The 19903-nt window shown below is 46.6% G+C and overlaps 1 protein-coding gene across 2 annotated transcripts in view; it reads right to left on the bottom strand.

Annotated features, from left to right (window-relative positions):
- MOK (MOK protein kinase) overlaps positions 1-19903 on the bottom strand; it is a 1335855-nt gene that overhangs the window by 665457 nt on the left and 650495 nt on the right. For both annotated transcript variants that reach the window (XM_069637748.1, XM_069637749.1), the window contains 2 exons: positions 19532-19610; positions 19205-19253 (listed from right to left, as the gene is read on the bottom strand). In XM_069637748.1, the coding sequence (XP_069493849.1) occupies positions 19205-19253; positions 19532-19610 (128 nt within the window). The remainder of the gene's footprint in view (positions 1-19204; positions 19254-19531; positions 19611-19903) is intronic.

Here is a 19903-nt window from a genome sequence, read left to right as displayed (position 1 = left end):
AACACCCCCCGAACCGAGTTAAATTAGAATGGTTTACTAAGGCCCAGGGCCCTGATGTCTTCGCCTTACAGGAGACCCACCTCCTGAAAAAAAGATCAGGGGTGCCCCCGACTCAGGGGATTCGCCTAGATTTTCTTTGCATCGGGCCCCACGGAAACAGGGGAGTGGCACTGGCCTTCAGGAACAGCTTGGACTTTAGAGTGTTGGACATCCTCAGGGATAAGGGTTCCCAGAGGAGCTACTGAGAAACCAAGTGATTCGGGAAGAAATAAGGGACAAGATCATGGGTTTCTTTGACCTGAATAATAGCACAGACCCGAGCATAAGTATGAGGTGGGATGCATTCAAGGCTACGCTGAGGGGGGAACTCATAGCCAGGAAGGCAAAAAGAGATAAGAAAATGAGATTCCTGAAGACCCAACTAGAGGAAGAAGTCGAGGCGGCGTGCCTGAGGGAGGCCCCCACAAGGAAAGCATTGAGGGAGTACAGGGGAGTAGTGGGGCAGCTGGGGGTGATAAGAACCAAAAAAGCTGAAGGGGCTATGCTCTTCGTAAGGCAGGAATGTTATGCTAAAGCTAATAAGACGGATGCACTCCTGGCATGTCTACTGAGGGGAGCTAGAGAGCAGAATACAATCACGGCCATTAAAGATGAAGGGGGGAATCGGCTCACCCGAACAGGAGAAATTCAAGAATGTCTGGCTAGATACTATAAGACACTATATTCGACCCAAAATCCCAGCGGCCCAACTACAGAGTGATTTCCTAGAGGCAACCCAGCTTCCCAAATTAACCCGGGAGACTCAGGAGGGGTTGGGGCAGGCTATAACAGAGGAAGAAGTGAAGGGCACCATAACGAAGTTGAACCCGGAAAAAGGCCCCGGGACCGGACGGCTGCTCTGCCACATTCTACAAAGCTTACTCCCACATACTGACCCCACACCTGACACAATTATTCAACACATTCAAGGAAAAAGGCCACATCACGCCAACAATGGAAGAGGCCAAAATCACACTGATCTACAAAACAGGCAAAGACCCGGAGGACTGCACGTCCTATAGTCCCATCACCCTCATCAACATTGATGCAAAAATGGACACCAAGATACTGGTGAAGTGACTAGAGGAATATGTTCCGTCACTGATCCACCAGGATCAGGCGGGGTTTGTCTGGGGTAGACAAACAGCGGACAAAATTAGACGGGGGGCACACCTGATGGAAAAAACGCAGAAAACTGCCACTTCGGCTGTCCTAGTGGCCCTTGATGCGCAAAAGGCGTTCAACCAGGTGGAGTGGTCGTTTCTGTTCAGGGTCATAGAGGGAATGGGACTAGGGGGGGAATTTATAAAAATGGTTCAATCAAATTACAAAAACCCCTCCACACGCCTGATGGCGAACGGCTCGATGTCACGCTTAATAAACCTGGGATGGAGGACCAAGCAGGGATGTCCACTCTCCCCCCTGCTTTAAGCAATCTACCTGGAACCCCTACTCCAGGCGATACGTGAAGCTGAGGAAATTTGGGGTATCCCATTTGGTGGCAGGCAACAAAGGTGGCAGCGTTCGCCGACGATATGCTCCTGTCATTAGCCAGCCCAGGGGAGTTAATAGGGGGAACTCCTCACGAAATCGGGGAGGTCTCGGGCTTGTGAGTTAACCTGAAGAAATCCGAGCTACTAAACCTAACACTGAGCAACGGAGAGGCCGCGGGACTAAAAGTGGAGTCCTCATCCAAGTGGAGCCCCGAGGGCATCAATTATCTAGGGGTTAAAATAACCCCAACACTGGCAGGATGGTATGCGGATAACTATCTCCACATGATAAAGGTAATAAAAAAGGACTTCCAGAAATGGAAGAATCTAAAAGTCTCCTGGCTGGGGAGGGTAGCAGCAGTTAAAATGGTCACTCTTCCCTGTCTACTCTATCTTTTCCAGGCTATCCCATTGGCAGCCCCCGGGAGCTTCTTCAGGGAACTTGCAACAATAACGAGAGAGTTTGTCTTGAAAGGTAAGAGGTTGCGCTTGGCTCGCCACCTATTGATGGCGCAAAAGAGGGAGGCGGTCTGGCCCTACCTAACTTTCACCTATATTATGAGGCAGCACAGCTAAGGGTGATCCGAGAATGGTTCACAGGCACGGAAAGGAAACAATGGGCGCAGATGGACAGGGCAGTGGCAACATGTAGAGACGGATGAATAGTCCTAGGTTGCTCTTTTTCTTAAAAAGTACAATGAGTTTCGTGATATGTGCACAATCAAATTATTTATTGGAATTAAAGACCTCATAGATTTGCATCATGGTCAAAGAAAGAAAAGAAAAGCATCAAAGTTCAGTTGAAATTTACTGATTGTCAATAATTGTTGCTTTTAACCTCTGGTTTCTGTATTTGGTATTATAGTAAAGCCTCTGTTTATGTTTGGTCTGGGATAGTTTCTCATGTGTTTTTGTTGAATACATTCCTCTAAAAAAGAAGATCCAGTGTATGTTGTTGGTTTAGATTGGGGAAGAATTGCATTTTCAATTGGTTGCTGATCTTGTGTTGCCGAATTACTTTCCTCTAATTCAGAATCACTGACGGTGTCAGTGTCTGATGTTAGTGGTGTGGAAAGTGGTGGTACTGAGGATTGTGGTTTTGTAATCGGTTGTTTTGTCTGTGGGTTTGGTCGTTTGTTGAAGGTGTAGACTCTTTTGAACTTATGGTCAAGTTCATCTCTTTAAATTGTCTTGATTTGTGTAGAATATTGGTTTTGTGCAGAATATTGGTCTATTATCTCATCTAGTATTTCATAGTTTTTAAATGTTTTCTCTGTTATGTTGAGTTGCTCTATATCTTCCTTTACTTGAGTTATCATGTTTTTTTTGCGTTGTTGATTAATCTGTGAATCATTTCATTTGAAGTTGTGGTCAGCAATTTTTCCCAATCTAGTATTCGTTCTGTGTCATCATCTTCAAAAGGTGGAAAAGGAACACGTTACTTGCCTGTAACTGTTGTTCTCCAGCATGGGTCTGGCATGGATTCACATGCTCATGAATATTCCCCGTCGTCAGGCCGGGAATCCTCGGTACAGAAAAAAATCAGTATCAGTTTTGTTTCTGATCTGTCTTTCCTAGTAGTAACCAATCACTGATCTCTGGGTCATACTGCCCCCAGCCAATGACTGCCCTCTCCCTAAGCCCCTCCCCTGGCAGCCATCCTCAGATTTGGTAGCACGTAAAGTGGCAGTATGACCAAGCGAAGAGCTGCCGAGGGGAAGACGGGAGGGTTCGCATGTGAATCCATGCCAGACCCATGCTGGAGAACAACAGTTACAGGTAAGTAACTTTTTCCTTCTCCAGCATGGGGTCTGGCATGGATTCACATGCTCAGGAATATAAGAATCCATAGCAATATACACATGCACAACCACGGGAGGTGGAAACAGGCTCAACATCAAGCAATACAACAACTCAACATTAAGTAACTCTTACCTTCTCACCAGGCTCACCTTAGGCGAACAGGTTGCGCAGCACTGCTTGGCCGACCCTGGACTCCTCCCTGGAGTCCCGATCAACGCAGTAGAATCTCATGAAGGTGTGCGTCGACCTCCACGTGGCAGCCCTGCAGATGTCCAGCAGGGGCACACCAGACAGGAACGTTGTAGTAGCAGCGATCGCTCTGGTCGAATGGGCTCTCGGACGGCAGGCAACTGTCGGTTTGCCAACCAGTGACAGTGCATGATACAGCCGGAGAGCCATCTGGAAATGGAAGCCTTTGAGAGAGCCTTCCCTTGGTTCACAGGTCCAAAGTTCACAAAAAGCTGTGACGTCTTCCGAAAACTCTTTGTGTGGTCCACGTAGAACCTCAGCGCTACGTCGGCCGGCGATGAAGGAGACGGGAAAAACAAAGGTAACACCAATGGCTTGTTAAGATGGAAGTCCGACGGCACCTTGGGCATGAAGGAGGGGTGCGTCCTCATCACCACCCTCATGTTGTGAAAAGTCAAGTACGGGGGCTTGCAGGATAGGGCCTGGATCTCATCCACGCGTCATGCGTAGGTGATGGCCACAAGAAATGCCGTTTTCCACAACAGGAACTTCAATGGCGCCGAATGCAGAGGCTCGAATGGTGGCTCCATGAGCCTGGTCAGCACCACGTTGAGCTCCCACGCCGGGGCTGGAGCCTTCACCGGTGGGAATGATCGGAACAGTCCCTTCATAAATTCCTTCACCAGTCGATGAGACCACAAGGACGCCCGTGACGTGGTTCTGGTGTATCAGGAGATCGCAGCCAGATGTATTTTTATGGAGGCGTGAGCTAGTCCAGCTTTGGCCAGCAACAGTATGTACGGCAGCACTTGGGGGGCCGTAATCCTTAGAGGGTTAATCTTCTGTGCACAGCACCAGACAGAGAACCTCTTCCACTTATGTCCGTAGCACTTGAGAGTTGAGGATGCCCGGCTTTTGCAAGAACCTCTCTGCAGTCAGCCGGGATGTCGTACCCTCCAAACTCTAGCGCTGCAGGAGCCAGGCCTGCAAGTTCAGCGACTCCGGATCATGATGAAGGATGGCGCCTCCTTCCCTGGCAAGAAGATCCACGTCCGTCGGCAGCTTGAACGGAGGGGACGCTGCCAAGTCCAGAACCAGATCCGGGAACCAGATCTGCCTCGGCCACGCCAGTGCGACAAGGATCATCCTGCACCGGGACCTCTTGAGCTGGTAAATGAGTCGGTGCAGCAACAGCAACGAAGGGAACGCATGTAGGAACAGGCCGTCCCAGGGGAACGAGAACGCATCCCCCATGCTTCTCGGCTGGGGAAACCTGCTGGCGAACCTCTGGCACTTGGAGTTTGTCGCTGTCGCGAACAGGTCAATCTGGGGTTTTCCCCATCGCCGGAAGAGTCGATCCACTAGATCCTGTCGTAGTTCCCACTCGTGGCACAAGCGCAGCTCTCTGCTGAGCGAGTCAGCGATGGTGTTTTTTACCCCTGCCAGATGAAACGGCACCAGAAACATTCCTTCGGCAACGGCCCAATGCCACCGATCCTGGGTTTCCCTGGACAGGGCTGGGGACCTGGTTCCGCCCTGCTTCCGGATGTAGAACATCGTGGTGGTGTTGTCGGTGAAAATCCTCACCACCTTGCCCTTGAGGGACGGAAGAAAAGACCTGAGGGCCCAGAACACTACACAGAGCTCCAGGATGTTGATATGGAGCGACTTCTCCTCCGGGAGCCAAGACCTCTCGCGTGAAGTTCTCCGGTGTGCGCTCCCCACCCCTCCAGGGAGGCCTCCGTAGTCACCGTTTCCTGGTGGTCTGGGGTCTGAAAGTCTGCACCCGCCGCCAGGTGTGCGCGGGTGCCCCACCACCGGATCGCTCGTCGGAAAGTCTCATTGAGGGGGATCCTGTCCTCAGAGCTGCCTGTCGCTTGGATCCAGCGGGCGTCGAGGAACTCCTGCAGAGGGCACATCCGAAGCCTGCACAATCGCACAAGATATATGCACAAGGACATCATTCCGAGGAGGGATTTGATGGATCTCACCCTGGCCATGTCCGTGGCCAGCAGATGCTGCACCTTGCCCAGGATGGCCGCCGTCCTTTCCTCCGACGGCGAGGCCAGACGCGCCCCTGTGTCGAGCTTGGCTCCCAGAAACAGTGCGACTTGCAAGGGCACCAGGAGGGATTTTGGGTAATTGATGGAGAACCCCAGATCCATGAGCAGCTGGACGGTCTTTGCTGTGTGTTCTACGGCGAGCTCCCTTGTCCTTGCTCGGATGAGCCAATCGTCCAGGTAGCAGTAGACGTGGATCCCCTGCAGGAGCAGCCGCGCCACCTCCGATGCCAGGCACTTGGTGAAAACCCTGGGTGCCGACTTCAATCCGAACGGGAGGGCCTTGAACTGGTAGTGCCGCCCTTGGACCACGAACCTGAGGAACTTTCGGTGTCCTTTTAGAATAGGGATTTGGAAGTATGCATCCTCCAAATCCAACGACGACAGGAAATCGCCCTCCTCCAGCTGTCCCAGCACGTGCTGGAGGGTGACCATCCGGAACTTCTGTGCCTTGATGTACTTGATCAGTCATCGCAGGTCCAGGATGGGACGCCATCCTCCTGTCTTCTTCTTTATGAGGAAGTACCTTGAGTAAACTCCGGAGCCCCGAAGCTTCCTTGGGACGAGCTCGATGGCACCTTTCTTGAGCATCGCCCTTACCTCCAACAGTAGTTGAGGGACGTGATTTTCCTTCCTGGCCACGGGGGGAACACGAGGGCACTTCTTTAGAAACTTGAGAGCGTGCCCCTGGGCCAGGGCATCCAGCACCCAAAGGTTAGTGGAGATGGACTCCCCACACGCTGACGAACTTCGCCAGCCGGCCTCCCACCGGCGGTGCTTCGGTGGGGGCCTGACGCCACAGTCGGTTCAGTCTTGTTTTGAGATCGCCTTGGCCTCCCTGGCGATGACGGCGGGATCCACCTGACTTGCCTCGTCCTCTATAGGCTTCGTGCGACGAAGAAAGGGCCGCTTCACGGTAAGTAGAGGAGCCGCCGCCAGAATCTTTGGAGGCCCCTTGCTTGCCTCCGGTGCTTCGAAAGGACGGCCGTCGTTGCTGGAGAACTCCTAGGGCCCGGGCCGTCTCCGCTTTGATGGCTTGAAGGGACTAATCTACTGTTTTCCCAAACAGGTTGTTCCCGTCGAAGGGCATGTCCAACACCTTGGCCTGTATGTCCTGGCGGAAATCCGTCGCCTTGAGCCATCCTCACCATCTGAGGCAAACGCTGTTGCCCAGCTGGCGGAAACCGGTGTCAGCGATGTCCGTCGCCACTGTTATGGCGTGGTCCGATGCCACTTCACCTTCCTTCAAGATTTCTAGGGCCTCCGCCCTTTTGTCGTCCGGTAGGAAGTCCAACCGAGGGACGATCTTATACCACAACTCCCCGTCGCCTTAATCGTCGTCGCTGCCGACGAGATGACCCGTCGTCCCATCGTGTCCAGTTTCTTTCCCTCGCCGTCTGGCGGGGAAGTCGCTGTTGAGGCCGATGCCCCCCCCGCCTTCTTCCTGGCCGCTGCAGAGACGACCGAATCCAGGGTCGGCTGTGCCCTAAGGCACAAGGGGGCCGCGTCGGGGACCTGGTACTTCTTCTCGTACCGGTCCCTTTTTGCTGGCGTCGTGGATGGGTTCTTAAGAAGGGAAAGTCCCTCGTCCCAGATGTCATCCAGCAAAGGCACGGTGAGGACCGTCTTCCTCTTGGCCTCGCGCCATTGGTAAAGGAACCCCTTCTTCTTTTCTTCGGGGCAGAGCTGGAAAAGCTTGGATGCCCTGGCAATCATAGCATGGAAAGATCCAATCTCATCGGGCAGGGAAGCCCGAGGAGGGGGAGACGACGGGAGGTCCGTCCCGTCGTCAACGCCGTCATCATCCGTACCCGTCGCGGCCGTGTCCATACCCGTGTCATCCCCATGGACCGAGGACGGGGGCGAGGGTTCAGCAGGCCGTGAGGGTTGAAAAGGCAGTGGAGGGTGTGTCCTTCTCTTCTTATGTGGAAGACTTCCCGACGGGCCTGGCTCTAGCTCCACTGTCGGACGCGGCTCCGGCTCCTCCGTCGGGTGTAGGGGCGTTCTCGTCCTTGTTTCCGTACATAAGGATTGTATTGCCATCAAAATGGCCGCCGAGTTTTCCTGCAGCACTGGCTGAGACGGGCGCGACGGTTGATCTGGAACCTCGTCAGCGCCGCCGTCGCTCTCGTCGTCCCCCTCGTCGGGATCCCTCACGACGGGCTGGGCCTCCTCCATGCCCACGTCGTGGCTCTCCAAGACTTCGATCAGCTCCTCCTCGGAGGCTGTGTCCGTATCCACGATGGCCACCGCCCCCCCTCTCTTTTTCCACCAGGGACTTCACGGGAGTCTTCTCGATGGGCTTGAAAGAGGATTCCCTCCACGGTGGCAGGGAAACTCTGGGCTCCGAGGTCGCTTCCACTGGTGTAACCTCCACAGGCTGTACCAGGGCCGCCGCAACTTCCTCGATCGAGGCCTTAGCTGGGTGAATCAAGGCCTTCGCCACCTTCTGTGCGCCTGAGGCCTTCACCTTGGGGGGAGGGTCACCACCATGCTCCCCCTCTGCTGGAACCTTCAAGCTCGACCGGGGCCTCTCCAGAAGCTTAGCTGGGTTCTCGGATTTCCTCTTACCCGAGACAGAGCGTTGGCTCGTGGTTGATGGCGCCGGGGAGGATGCGCCCTGCCTGGCAGCTGAGGAGCCTGACCGTTCGGTGCTCCCGGTGCCCGCGAACCCGCAGTGCTTAGCCTTCTGTTGGGCCCCTGTCGCCGGGGCGCCCTCACAGGACTTAGAAGACCGCTCAGACTTCTACTTTTTCTTCTCATCTGACAGGCTCTTTCCCGCCAGCCAGTTGGCGAGACGAAGATGGCAATCCCTCATGGTCCGCTCCGACATGTTCCCACAAAACGCACAGTCCTACTCCACGTGCGTTTTGTCCTCATGAAGACAGTAGAGGCAAAAAGAATGCTCGTCCTCCTTGAACACATTCTGTAGCTGGCATCCCGGGCAAGCCCTGAACAGCTTCCCGGGCGTCGAGCTTCCTTTCTCCTGGGCCATGTCCGGGGTAGGCCTCAGAAACTTCTGGACTCCTCCAAAAGCGGAACTCGATGAAATCTTCACCCCTGAGGGGCGTAGAAAAATCCGAAACGGGTCCCTGTTGATCGGATATAGAAACAGTAGACCTTGAGGCTCTATTTAACCGAAAAATGAGAAATTCTCTTTGAAAAAGCGTGAAAACGCAGCAAAAGCTCGAGAGCTATAGCATGAGGACTCCCAACACTTGAACGTGCAGTAAAAATCTGAGGATGGCTACCAGGGGAGGGGCTTAGGTAGAGGGCAGTCATTGACTGGGGGAGTATGACCCAGAGATTGGTGATTGGTTACTACTAGGAAAGACTGATCAGAAACGAAACTGATACTGATTTTTTCTGTACCGAGGATTCCCGGCCTGACGATGGGGAATATTCATGAGCATGTGAATCCATGCCAGACCCCATGCTGGAGAAATGCAAATTCGAAGTCTACGTGGCATGCGACCAATTTGTAGATATTTTTCCAAAAATGCCCAACATGACCCAGGGGAGGTTCTTTGGCTTCCACGCCACCATAGACCGCAACACCAATACATAAGTGGCATAACAAAGGGACTCGCGGACATTGGGACAGGGTAGCAAAGAAGATGGGGATCACAACCTTCCGCTCTCCATTCACCCCGATATTCAACAATAAGGACTTCACCCCGGGGATGGAAAAAGGGGCTTTTGATCCATGGAAGGGGGGGCTGTAGGAAAATCAGGGACATGTTTCAGGATCAAAAAGTGAGAACATTCCAGGAGTGCAAGCAAGATTTCGGAATAGGGGAAGGGGAAAGACACAGATACTTCCAGATTAGGCACTGGGTGATGAACGCGGAAGTCAGGACATCGGCACCCCGACTGTCACACCGTTTGAAAGGTTCCTACTGACAAAAGAAGGGACAAAAGGGCTGATCTCAGACTTAAACAAATTGCTGGAGAACGCCACCCCGAGGCAAAGATGTGCGTACATGGCCAAATGGGACCAGATGCTGGGGAGGAGCATAGAAGAATTGGGAAAGGCTATGGAGAAGTATACCGAAGATGGCAAGGGCAGTACAACTTCAAGAAGCTTGGTATAAGTATCTATATGGGTGGCACTACACCCCTGCACACCTGCATGCTATATACCCAGAAGTGTCCATGGAATGTTACAGAGGGTGCGGGGAAGAGGGAACAGCAGCACACATATGGTGGGAATGGCCTATGATTAAGCTCTTCTGGAGGGAAGTCCTGCAGGCACAGGAGCAGGCATTCGGAGAGGGAGCAAGTAAAGATCCCAGGCTGGTTTTGACAGGAATGCAAGATATCGACACAGAAAGGGAGGTGAGGGGTTGCGAAAAGGCAAAGGTAATCTTGACTTTAGCTGCAATGGCCCTCATAGCACAACGATGGAAGGGACCTACGATCCCAACAGAGCACTCCAAAACTTCAGAAATAACACTAAAAAGTGGCTAGCTACGAATGAAGCTGCACCACAGACTGGATTCAGCACATTGAGGACCTAATCTGTCCCCTCTAGGTATTGTACCTGCTTCCTTACAGCAGTACATGTCTCCCTACCTGCCTGACACTGTATATTATGTATATTATCTGTATATGCCTTGCTACACCATACTGTTGTCCTGTATCATGATTATATGTATGTAACCGACGCATCTAAGCTGTCTTGTAATGCGCCCAGATACCTCAGGGTGTGGTGCGCTTTATAAATCAATAAAACAAACAAATAAAAATAAGTTTTTACAAAAAATCATTTTGGTAACATCACATGGAACCCTCCCTGACTTCTTTTTACAAACTTCACTCTGATTTTGTTACTTGTTTAATAGCCACCTGCTCCTAATGCTCCTTTTTGTGATGATATCGATGCCTTGCTTTCTGTTGTTCTGCTGTCCTCAAACCCACTCATACTTCTAGGCGATTTTAATCTGCATCTCTCCTCAGTTCATTCTTCACTTCCGTTTCTTGCTGTTCTTGATTCCTATCATCTCTCTGCTCTTTTGAATACCCCCTCTCCTGTGTCTAGTTCCTGTCTGGATCTTGTTTTTACTTAATCGCTTTCTAGATCCTCTGTTTCTGCTCTCCCTGTTTATTCTTCTGGTGCCCATCTCCTATGCTGTTTGTTTTTTCCATCTTTCTCCTCAACTAGTCAAGTCAATTCTGATGCACCCACATACTCTTGTCATGATCTTTAACACTCCTCTATTTGTTTCTTCTTGTATTTTTGGTCTTCCCTTTCACTCAGCATTTACTGCTCTTTCTGCTGAAGATGGAGCCTCTACTCCTTTCTCTCACTCCTCGTCTCTCGATTCCCTTTATCCTGCCACCTCATTTTACCCTCTCGGAAGCTACCACAACCCTGGCTTACTTCCCAACTTCGCTCAATGCGGCGAGTCCTCCTTTGCCTTGAGTGATGCTGGTGAAAACCTCTATCTGATGCAGATCGTCTATCTTTTTCTTCCTATCCATCTTAACCACTTTTGGGGCCCTGGGCATGGAATTCTTTGGTGCCCCCCTCCACCAAACCAAAGGAATTAAGTGATCAAGAATATCTGGTCACACCCTTGACGCGGACAAAACCTAAAAGGTTGATATGCTGCCTGGCAGCATTCAAAATAAGCATGTTTACTCCCTTTAAGTCCCCTTACCCTCTTCATTCTTGCTCTAATCAGAACGATAAACAAGTAGCATTTGAAGGTCAACATTAGCAGTCTACGAAGAGGTTACTTCTGTTCTAGTACAGATACAGGATACATTTTATCAATAGCATCCAGGAAGGTAAGCAGCCTGTAGTATAAATGCAGGACCGTATATGTAAAGGGTACGTGTAACCCAAAATAGCCAGATAATTCACATTAGCTGCCTCCCAGAATGCAAAAGGACTCAAGCATGGATAGAGGAGACTGATTGGAAGAAAGGAGAAAGCTACACATACCATAGCATGGATAGTGGATGCAGATTAGAAGCTACCAGGAAGGTGTCTGTATCCAGACAGACTGAGATAAGAAGTGTGATATGGTTTTCAAATAGTGTTGCCATTAGATATCAAAAGGAACAAGTGCCTGGGGTATGCAATCTATCAATGCTCACTGTTCTAGTGGAAGCAACACCATAGTGAAACCATGACTGAGGCTTTTATGAAGCTCATACCCTGCGAAGGAAATCACTCTAAAGGGCTGACAATTTTGAAAGGGTTAGGGACTGGCAATTTTGAGAGGTTAGGCAATACAAGAATAAATGAGATGCCCAGGATCCCACATTGGTTAAGGGGTGGATGTGTGCCAACTCTGCAATTTCTGCATTTGAACACTTTCTTTTCCAGTTCTTATCATAAACTAAAACAATCTCATTTCATAAAACTGACTTGGAAAGTACACAAATCACATGACCAAACATGACCATTTTAAAAAATAAAATATTATAGAAGGGTGTTACGCAAAATGGGAATGATTCTAGATTAATTCTCTCCATCATCAAGGGAAGTATTTAAGTACCAGCATACCAAACGATGTTATTTAACACATTTAATCTGGGTTTTTCTTTTGTATTTTAAAGCTTTAAATACTTCCAAAACAATGGCTAGTGACATTGTCATTCATAAACATGCATAAAAACCTTTGACTTTTACAGAAAAGCAAACGGTTTTTTTGTGTCAAACAAGCAGACCTAAAAAAATGCTTGTCCAAGGCCTGCAACATCTGGTCCGCTCTCTTCTGTCTACCACTCCTTCCAGTCAAATGGCCTACATAAGAAGAAATATCAAGTAATGGGCTAAACAATACCACTGCATGCATGAAGGCAAACCTCACAGAAGAAAGCACAGGTATGTAAGAGATATTAGGTGATTTGACCAGGATCACTGTATCGTCTGCTGACAAAGCCAGGATACAAGCATGAATGCTTTTGTTCCACAGTCTTGGATTTGGAAACTTGTTCACCTCTTGGACTAACAGTTTATGCTCATCATTGGAGGTGATTGCCTAGGTTTTACAACACCCCATCTGAACAAACCAATGTCTAGACCTTCACCATACAGATGATATGTTAGATTTTATAGCAACCCCTATCTGGTGCAGCTACATTGCTGATAATAGAACCTGCTGTGCTATAAAACCAGGTACATGTGCAGGCAGGTTTATAAACTTCAAACATAGGAAAGGCTCAGCCAGCTTTGCTGGAATGTGCTATTCTAATCTTTCATATTAACATATATCTCTGCAATGAGTGCTTAATACACTGAGCTAACTTCTAAACGATGGTGGCATTCAATTTATCAATATGCATTTCAATTTTAGCTATTGCACACAATCAACATAATTCCCACAGGAAGGAAAGAATGCTACAGAGTTGTGCCGTTAGGAACACACAAATTATGTATACCACAGTGAACACAGAACGCATTACATGATGACTTGATCAAGGCAGAATGTACATGTAAAAAAAGACAGGCAATGGGTTTAGAACCTCAGCAGCATGCCATAAAATATCCTGACATGTGCTATTTAAGTCTGGTGAACAATGGACTTCTTTAGCTCAGGCAGCCTTGTGGGGGGCAGGTGGGGGCCCTGGGCAAGTGCCCCTTTTACCCTCCCATAAAACGTCTCTGCCTATCATGCGCTATATGATGATGCTCTTCTCTCGGCTAAACGTTTCTACTATTCTGTTTGCTTGTACACCCAATCTGCTGACCCCAGGTGTCTGTTTCAATCACTTTCACGTCTTCTTTCCCCTCACTCTCCTGACTCTTCACTGAATTCTACTTTAGCTGCTTCTGATCGTGCCTCCTACTTCTCTTCTAAAGTGGCTGCTCTTAGTACAGCCATTGTTCCATCTTCTTCCTCTTGTTCTTCTCCCTCTCCATCTTTTTCTTTTACTTCAGTTATTTCATTATTTTCTCCTATCACTAATTAAAATACTTCTTCCCTATTAGCCCATGCTCATCCCACAGGTTCTCCCTTTGATCACGTTCCTTCATCACTCATACCTAAAGTCTATCTGTCTCTAGTTTCCTACCTCACTAGTCTCTTCAATATTTCTCTTCTTACCTCGACCTTCCTTTACTCATTTAACCACACCTCAATTCTTCCCATTTTGAAGAAACCTTCTTTAAATCCTTCTCTCCCCTCGAAATTCCTGACAATTTCTCTTCCCCTATCTTTCTAAATGACTTGAACGTCTTGTCTGTTCTTAGGTCTCCACTTTTGTAACAGAGAACTATAATTCTTCCCTGTATCCAGTCTGGTTTTCATCCTCTCCACTCAACTGAAAGTGGTCTTCTCTCTATATGTGACTCACTGCTTTCTGCTTGTTACTCTAAACACTAATCTCTTCTTATTCTATTGGATCTCTCAGCTGTGTTTGACACAGTGGATCATACTTTACTTTGATCTTCTCTATGTTTTATCTTGGTTTCGTTCTTATATTTCCAACCGTGCATACTCAGTGGGCCTCATTATGAGTGAGCCGGTCTGCATTAAAGGTACCAGCACCTTTTCTGGACCGGCACACTCCGAGTCTGCCGGTAGGGATAGAAAAGAATGGGTATATTACCTTATTGTTGCACCTACAGTTATCGAAAAGTAAGTTAATCTTTGAGTGATGAGCAGAGACACAAAGTAGATACGAGTTTGTATTTATTAGATATTTGTTAATTTCACAATGAATATCTATTTGTATTACTCTTATTCTTAAGAGTCCTTTGAGGAGTCTTCTGGTTTGCTAGAGTCCTGTATAGGCCTTGGCAGTGTTTCATGAAATGATTCTTGGAGCTTTGTTGTGTCCCCTGGTTGTATTGCACAGAAAGGAAAAATCCTTGAAGGTATAGTTGTCTTAAGTAATTAATTGTGAGGATTTACTCAATATCCAATGGGCTAGCTTGTTGCTTTCTTTTTTTCATATTAGGTTGTTTCTATGGTACTTGGGTTGATAGTTACATTTGATGCAGACATTAATATTGCTTCATATTAATGTCTTGTTTGGCTAAGATTCTTGTTGGCATGCTGATTCCACAACATGCTTATTCCCTCGACACGTGTTTCCCCAATATGTAAATACTGGTTCTTCAGGAGGGTATGAGAAGATAGACTGGTGGAAAGTTATAGAGCTGAGTTTGCACTCTAGGTTCAGTGATGAAATAGAAAGCTTGGTTGCTAGTAAGAGAAGGAAAAAATGCAAAGAGGTAATCAGTGTTTGAATCTGGGTTGACTTGACGGATTAGTGTGCTCTGCTGTGGAGGTGCCATCTGTTTAGAACATGTGGCTGAACAGTTTCTAATAAATACTGATAAATGACTTTGGGCCTCATTACACGGTAGGCGGTAACCATGGCGCTACTAGCGCCATGGTTGCTGCCGTATTTTACCGTGTCTGCCTTGGTGGATGGCGGAATTACCGCCCTACTCCAAGGTGAGCGGGGGCGGTAATTCCCCATTCACCAAGGCACTTCCCCATGCCCATTTTTGCCCCCATAGGGCATAATGGGAATGGGGAAGGAGCTAATTACGGTACTGCAAATTGCGGTACTGTAATTAGCACCAAGGTCCCTTTGCGGCACCCTACTTTAACGGCTGGTAAAACCAGCCGGTAAGGTCGGGTCCCGCAAAGGGAACTCGTAGTAAGGCGGTAAGGGTTTACCCTTACCGGTACCAGTAAACCCTTACCGCCTAACGTGTAATGAGGCCCTTTCTCATTAGATGAAGTGTTAGTTGGTATTAGAGCTTAGTGCACTGGTAAGGATACTGGTGCAGATACAGTGGTAAATTTGTATTTAGAAATAAAGAAAGACTACCGGGGGACCCTCGTTTGAGGCACACAATGTTACATTCAAATTATAAAGCAATGCGATTTACTGCAAAGGTACCAGTGTGTTTAACTTTAAGTTTCAACATAGAGCAGAGTTTTGTCATTGATGACATTTAATCATACCTTGCAAGTTTTTGTAATTTATTTTCATCGGTGCCTTTGAAAACAGTGGCACGAATTGGTTCGAATTTGGCGCGGCAGTGTTTGTTACGCGTCAATAGTTATTGTACAGTCCGCTGGTACGGAGTACCTAATGAGAGGGTGACATAAGCGAATTGGAGCCGTGAGTTACGGTTCTGTCGCGGACGTATGCGCTTGTAAGTAGCGTCTTTACGTCTAAGAGTGGGCTTAAACCTATAAATGGGTACAGTTCGCTTACCTTAATATGGTAGTTGGAATGTGAAGAAAACAGAAACGCCGGTATGATAGCCGACGTTTGCTAGTAGTACGTGATGATACAAATGTCCGTTCGTGCTGGGTAAATTTAAATAACGCAATGACATAGTACGTCGCATAAGCGCATGTGTAAAACGATGTGATTGGTTAATTTCTAAAACATGCGTGGTGCCATTTTGAATTGGGTTTGGGATGAACTATTTACCGTGGGGCATTTGTGGCTATGCGTTTACTCTTAGTGTTATTTTAGGAATTTATGTTGAGTTTAAATAACTGGATCATTTATCTTGGATCGCACAGATCTTGTTTATATTATAGGTGATTGCACGTGAAACGTGCTTAACAAAGCCAGTGTGGCTAATAATGAAAAACCTAAAAAAGGTATTGTAAAGTCCGGTTAAGATGGAATTGAATGGAAATTGGAAGGTGGTGCCTGCAGGATAATCACATGAAAGTTAAGAGTGTGTATTGGAGTGTGTGTTTGGGATTTGGGGAAATGATTTCTCCCATTATGAGGATGAAGTCTGTGTTAGTCAGAGTTTTGTACTATTGCAAATTTAGTATCAATATCTAGATTCTAGTAAGTAAAAATGGTGCATTTAGAGAAAGGGAACAAACTCATTGTCTGAATTGAGGCCGGTATGGCAGCAGTCCATTAAACAGATCCACTTTGCTTCTTGTTGGCGAAGTAGTCGTTCCCAATTACCCCCTCTGTGGTTTGAGTTGACTTTTTGGAACCCAAAGAATTTAATTGATTCCATTGGTTCTAGTGGAGGTGTAGTAATGAAGTGAAGAGCCAATGGTGAAGTCATATCTTTGTTCCTGATATTACGAATATGTTCTGATATCCGAATCTTTAGTTTTCTGATTGTACTTCCTATGTACATTTTGTGGCAGGGGCATATGATGCCATAGACTACATATTTGGTGTTACAGTTAATGAAATCTCGAATTAAAGCATCTTTGCCGTTTGGCAGTTTGATGGTCTTTTTAGCGTCCTCTGAAAATTGGCAAATGCTGCAGGTGCCACATTTGAAATTCCCTTGTAGTTTGGCTTGGTTCCATAGTTGTTGGAGGCCTGATTCCTTGTTGTAGTATTGGAAGTGTGAGGGGCAAAGTATGTTCTTTAAGTTTGGGGCTCTCCTGAGTCTGCCGGTAGGGGCCTGATCTACCGGCAGGAAAATCATTAGCAACGGTATCGGTGCTTAAGTGTCCCCATTCCCATGGACTCCATGGGAATGGGAACTTACCATTCTGCGTCGTCCGTAATATCCTGGTATTACCGGGATATTGGGCGTCAGAAACGGTAAACCGAGGTTGCCGGTAGGCCACCCATACTACCAGCGGCCTACCGGCAACCTGGTAATGAGGACCAGTATCTTGGGATGGGTCGTCTGATACTTACCTCTTCTTCACAGTGTTCCTCAAGGCTTTGGTCTTGGGCCCTTCATAATTTCTATGCGAATAACACAACATTTTCTGCCCTTTTCCTCTTTTTCACCTTCTATCTATGACAATTTTAATTCCTGCCTTCTAGCTATTAAATCCTTGATGTCGGACCATTTTCATGTTAAGAATGCAACCAAAACCAAAGTTTTGTTTTCCCGGTTAATACTATTCCTCCAACCCCATCCTTCTTTTGTCTCTTTTTCTCCTTCTCTATTCCCTATCCTTAGCACTGCTCTAAACCTTAGCCTCTATCTTGATACTGATTTATCTTTCTTTCATCTTATTTCCATCATCTACCGTTCCTGTCGTTATCATCTTTTTAACATCTTTAAAGCTTGATCCTTTCTGATGTTTAATGCTACTAAACCTTTGATCTCCTCACTTATTTTCTCATGCCTATTCTTTTGCTCTACTGTACTTTTTGGTCTTGCCATTTCACCATTAGCTCCTCTTAAATATGTCTTCAATGCTTCAATTAGTCTTTTATATTTGCTCTCTGCTTGTGAATCCATTTCAGTGTCCCTATCATCTCTTGGCTGGCTCTCTTTTCATTCATGCCTTAAATTCAATTTCCTCTGTATTGTCTTTAAATATCTTTCGTCCTTATCACCAGTTGGGTGCTGTGGTAAAAATGCAGTGGTAATAGCACTACCGCTGCATTACTGCACCACCCAATTACAAGTTTGGGGGAAAGTTGGAGGATTCATCTCCAGTTTTGAGCTGCAGGTAAATCTGCCTATTTTCCACACATTTTTGGCACAAATGCTGCTGCAGTAATTGTGCTGAAAATTCCCAATTGAGACCTGTGGTCTCAAAAACAAAAAAGGGTGACTTACACTGCCACCTGTAATCCGGCTGTATTACTCCCAGACCAAGTGGCGGTAACGGTAATTGCTTTGAGCAGTAATTCGGTGGATTTACTGCTGCAATACCGCCCAACTCGTGATGAGGCCCTTTAAGTCCTTGAGCCTTCCTATCTTTAGTCTCTTTATCTTCCCTTTTACTTTGCTTGATCCACTCTACTGGAATGCTCTTCGCCTCTCTCTTTGTTCTATTACCTCTTAGTCTCTATTTTGAACAACCCTTAAGAGTCATCTCCCTCACTCCTGATGTTGTTCTTGAACAATTTGTATAGTTTGCAACCTCATTTTAATGTGTAATAAGTGTGTTCTGTACAGTGCTTTGGCGTAAAAAATTATATAAATGACAAATAAATACAAATACCTGAGTAAAGGATGACGGATATTTAGATGTTGATGAACACAGCAGGGGTGACTATCCCTGCTGCTTGTCATATGAACTTTGGGAATTTAGATGATATGGGTCCCTGTGGGGAGTGGAATTCACAGTTGCCTAGGATGAGGATATGTTGAGATGAATTAAATATGTACTTTTATGAAAGGCGTGTTGAAAAGGATAAACAAGTCAATAATGAGTGGATGACAGGTTTGAGAATGTCATGCTATGTCATTCCATGTCATACATAAATAGATTTAAATGTTAGCTACATTATTAAAAGTTATAATCAAGTTCAATTTGTAAATAAAATGGGTTGTTCTTGAAACTATCCAATGCACTCAGTTGGAATATATAGTTCTACTCTTTATACTCTTCAGAGTACAACCACTGTGGGAGCAGTGTTTTGCTCCAGCTTTGACTATCGTAACTCCATTTTGAAGACCAAATATCTACAACTACAGCGGACACAGAATGATAAAATGAGATCAAGCTATGGTTTGGTTATATATTTTAACCCACATACAAAAGATGAGATTTTTGCTTCTATTTATTGTACATTAGGGAACATAAAAAAAGACTTTCAGATATATTTCATGCTCTGACTTTTATCAAACTCTTAAAGATTGTTCACAGTGTTTTTAATTTCTTTATTATATTATAGATTTATGAAGACAAGAGACAAGTTCAACAAATGGATGCAATACAAAGAAATTATTCTCACCTTAATTAAAATATTCTCTGGCTTGACATCACGATGAAATATACCATTTCTGTAGAATGCAAAAAAGCAAACTTGCAAAACCTTGTCTCTTGAAACAGTTTATACATTTTCTTTGCACAAGAAGGTTTCAAATCTTGAAGCACAAACCTCTAAATAGCCATCCTCAAAACCTTACAAACATATTTGGTGTCAAGTGAAGTAACATTATTTATTATTTAATAGTGCTCAAATGGTTCAAATTGAAACAATTGTGTTGTATTATTGTTAACTTTATTTTATACCAAATCAATGCATTACACACACACATTTAATAGTGCTAATTCTTACCTATGTATGTGATCAAGGGACTTGCATAACTGGAACATGTAATTTTTTATCTTATTTTCAGGTAATGGATGCCTTCGAACTGTAAAATATGGAAAGGTTAACGTTAATTTGTTAAGATGTTATCTTAAATAACCCAAAAGGTTCTTAGTCTCTAGTAAGCAAAAGCACGTTTAATGTCAGATTATTCCTCATTCCAAACTGTTAACAATTCCTCAAACCCAGTGACGGGTGTGAGAAACCTGCAGGTATTCTCACTCCTAAACCCCTTGTATCCTCTGCGCCGGTGGCCAGGGAAGGCCATTGCTCTTGGATCCTGACTCTGGGGGTGAAGTAGCGAGGGAGGATCACCTGAGTGGTGGTCCTTGGGTACTG

Source organism: Ambystoma mexicanum, chromosome 14 (genome assembly GCF_040938575.1).
Source record: "Ambystoma mexicanum isolate Mex_15411 chromosome 14, UKY_AmexF1_1, whole genome shotgun sequence".
NCBI lineage: Eukaryota > Metazoa > Chordata > Amphibia > Caudata > Ambystomatidae > Ambystoma > Ambystoma mexicanum.
Note: the sequence above shows the minus strand (reverse complement) of the source record. Positions and strands in the feature narration are given on the sequence as shown.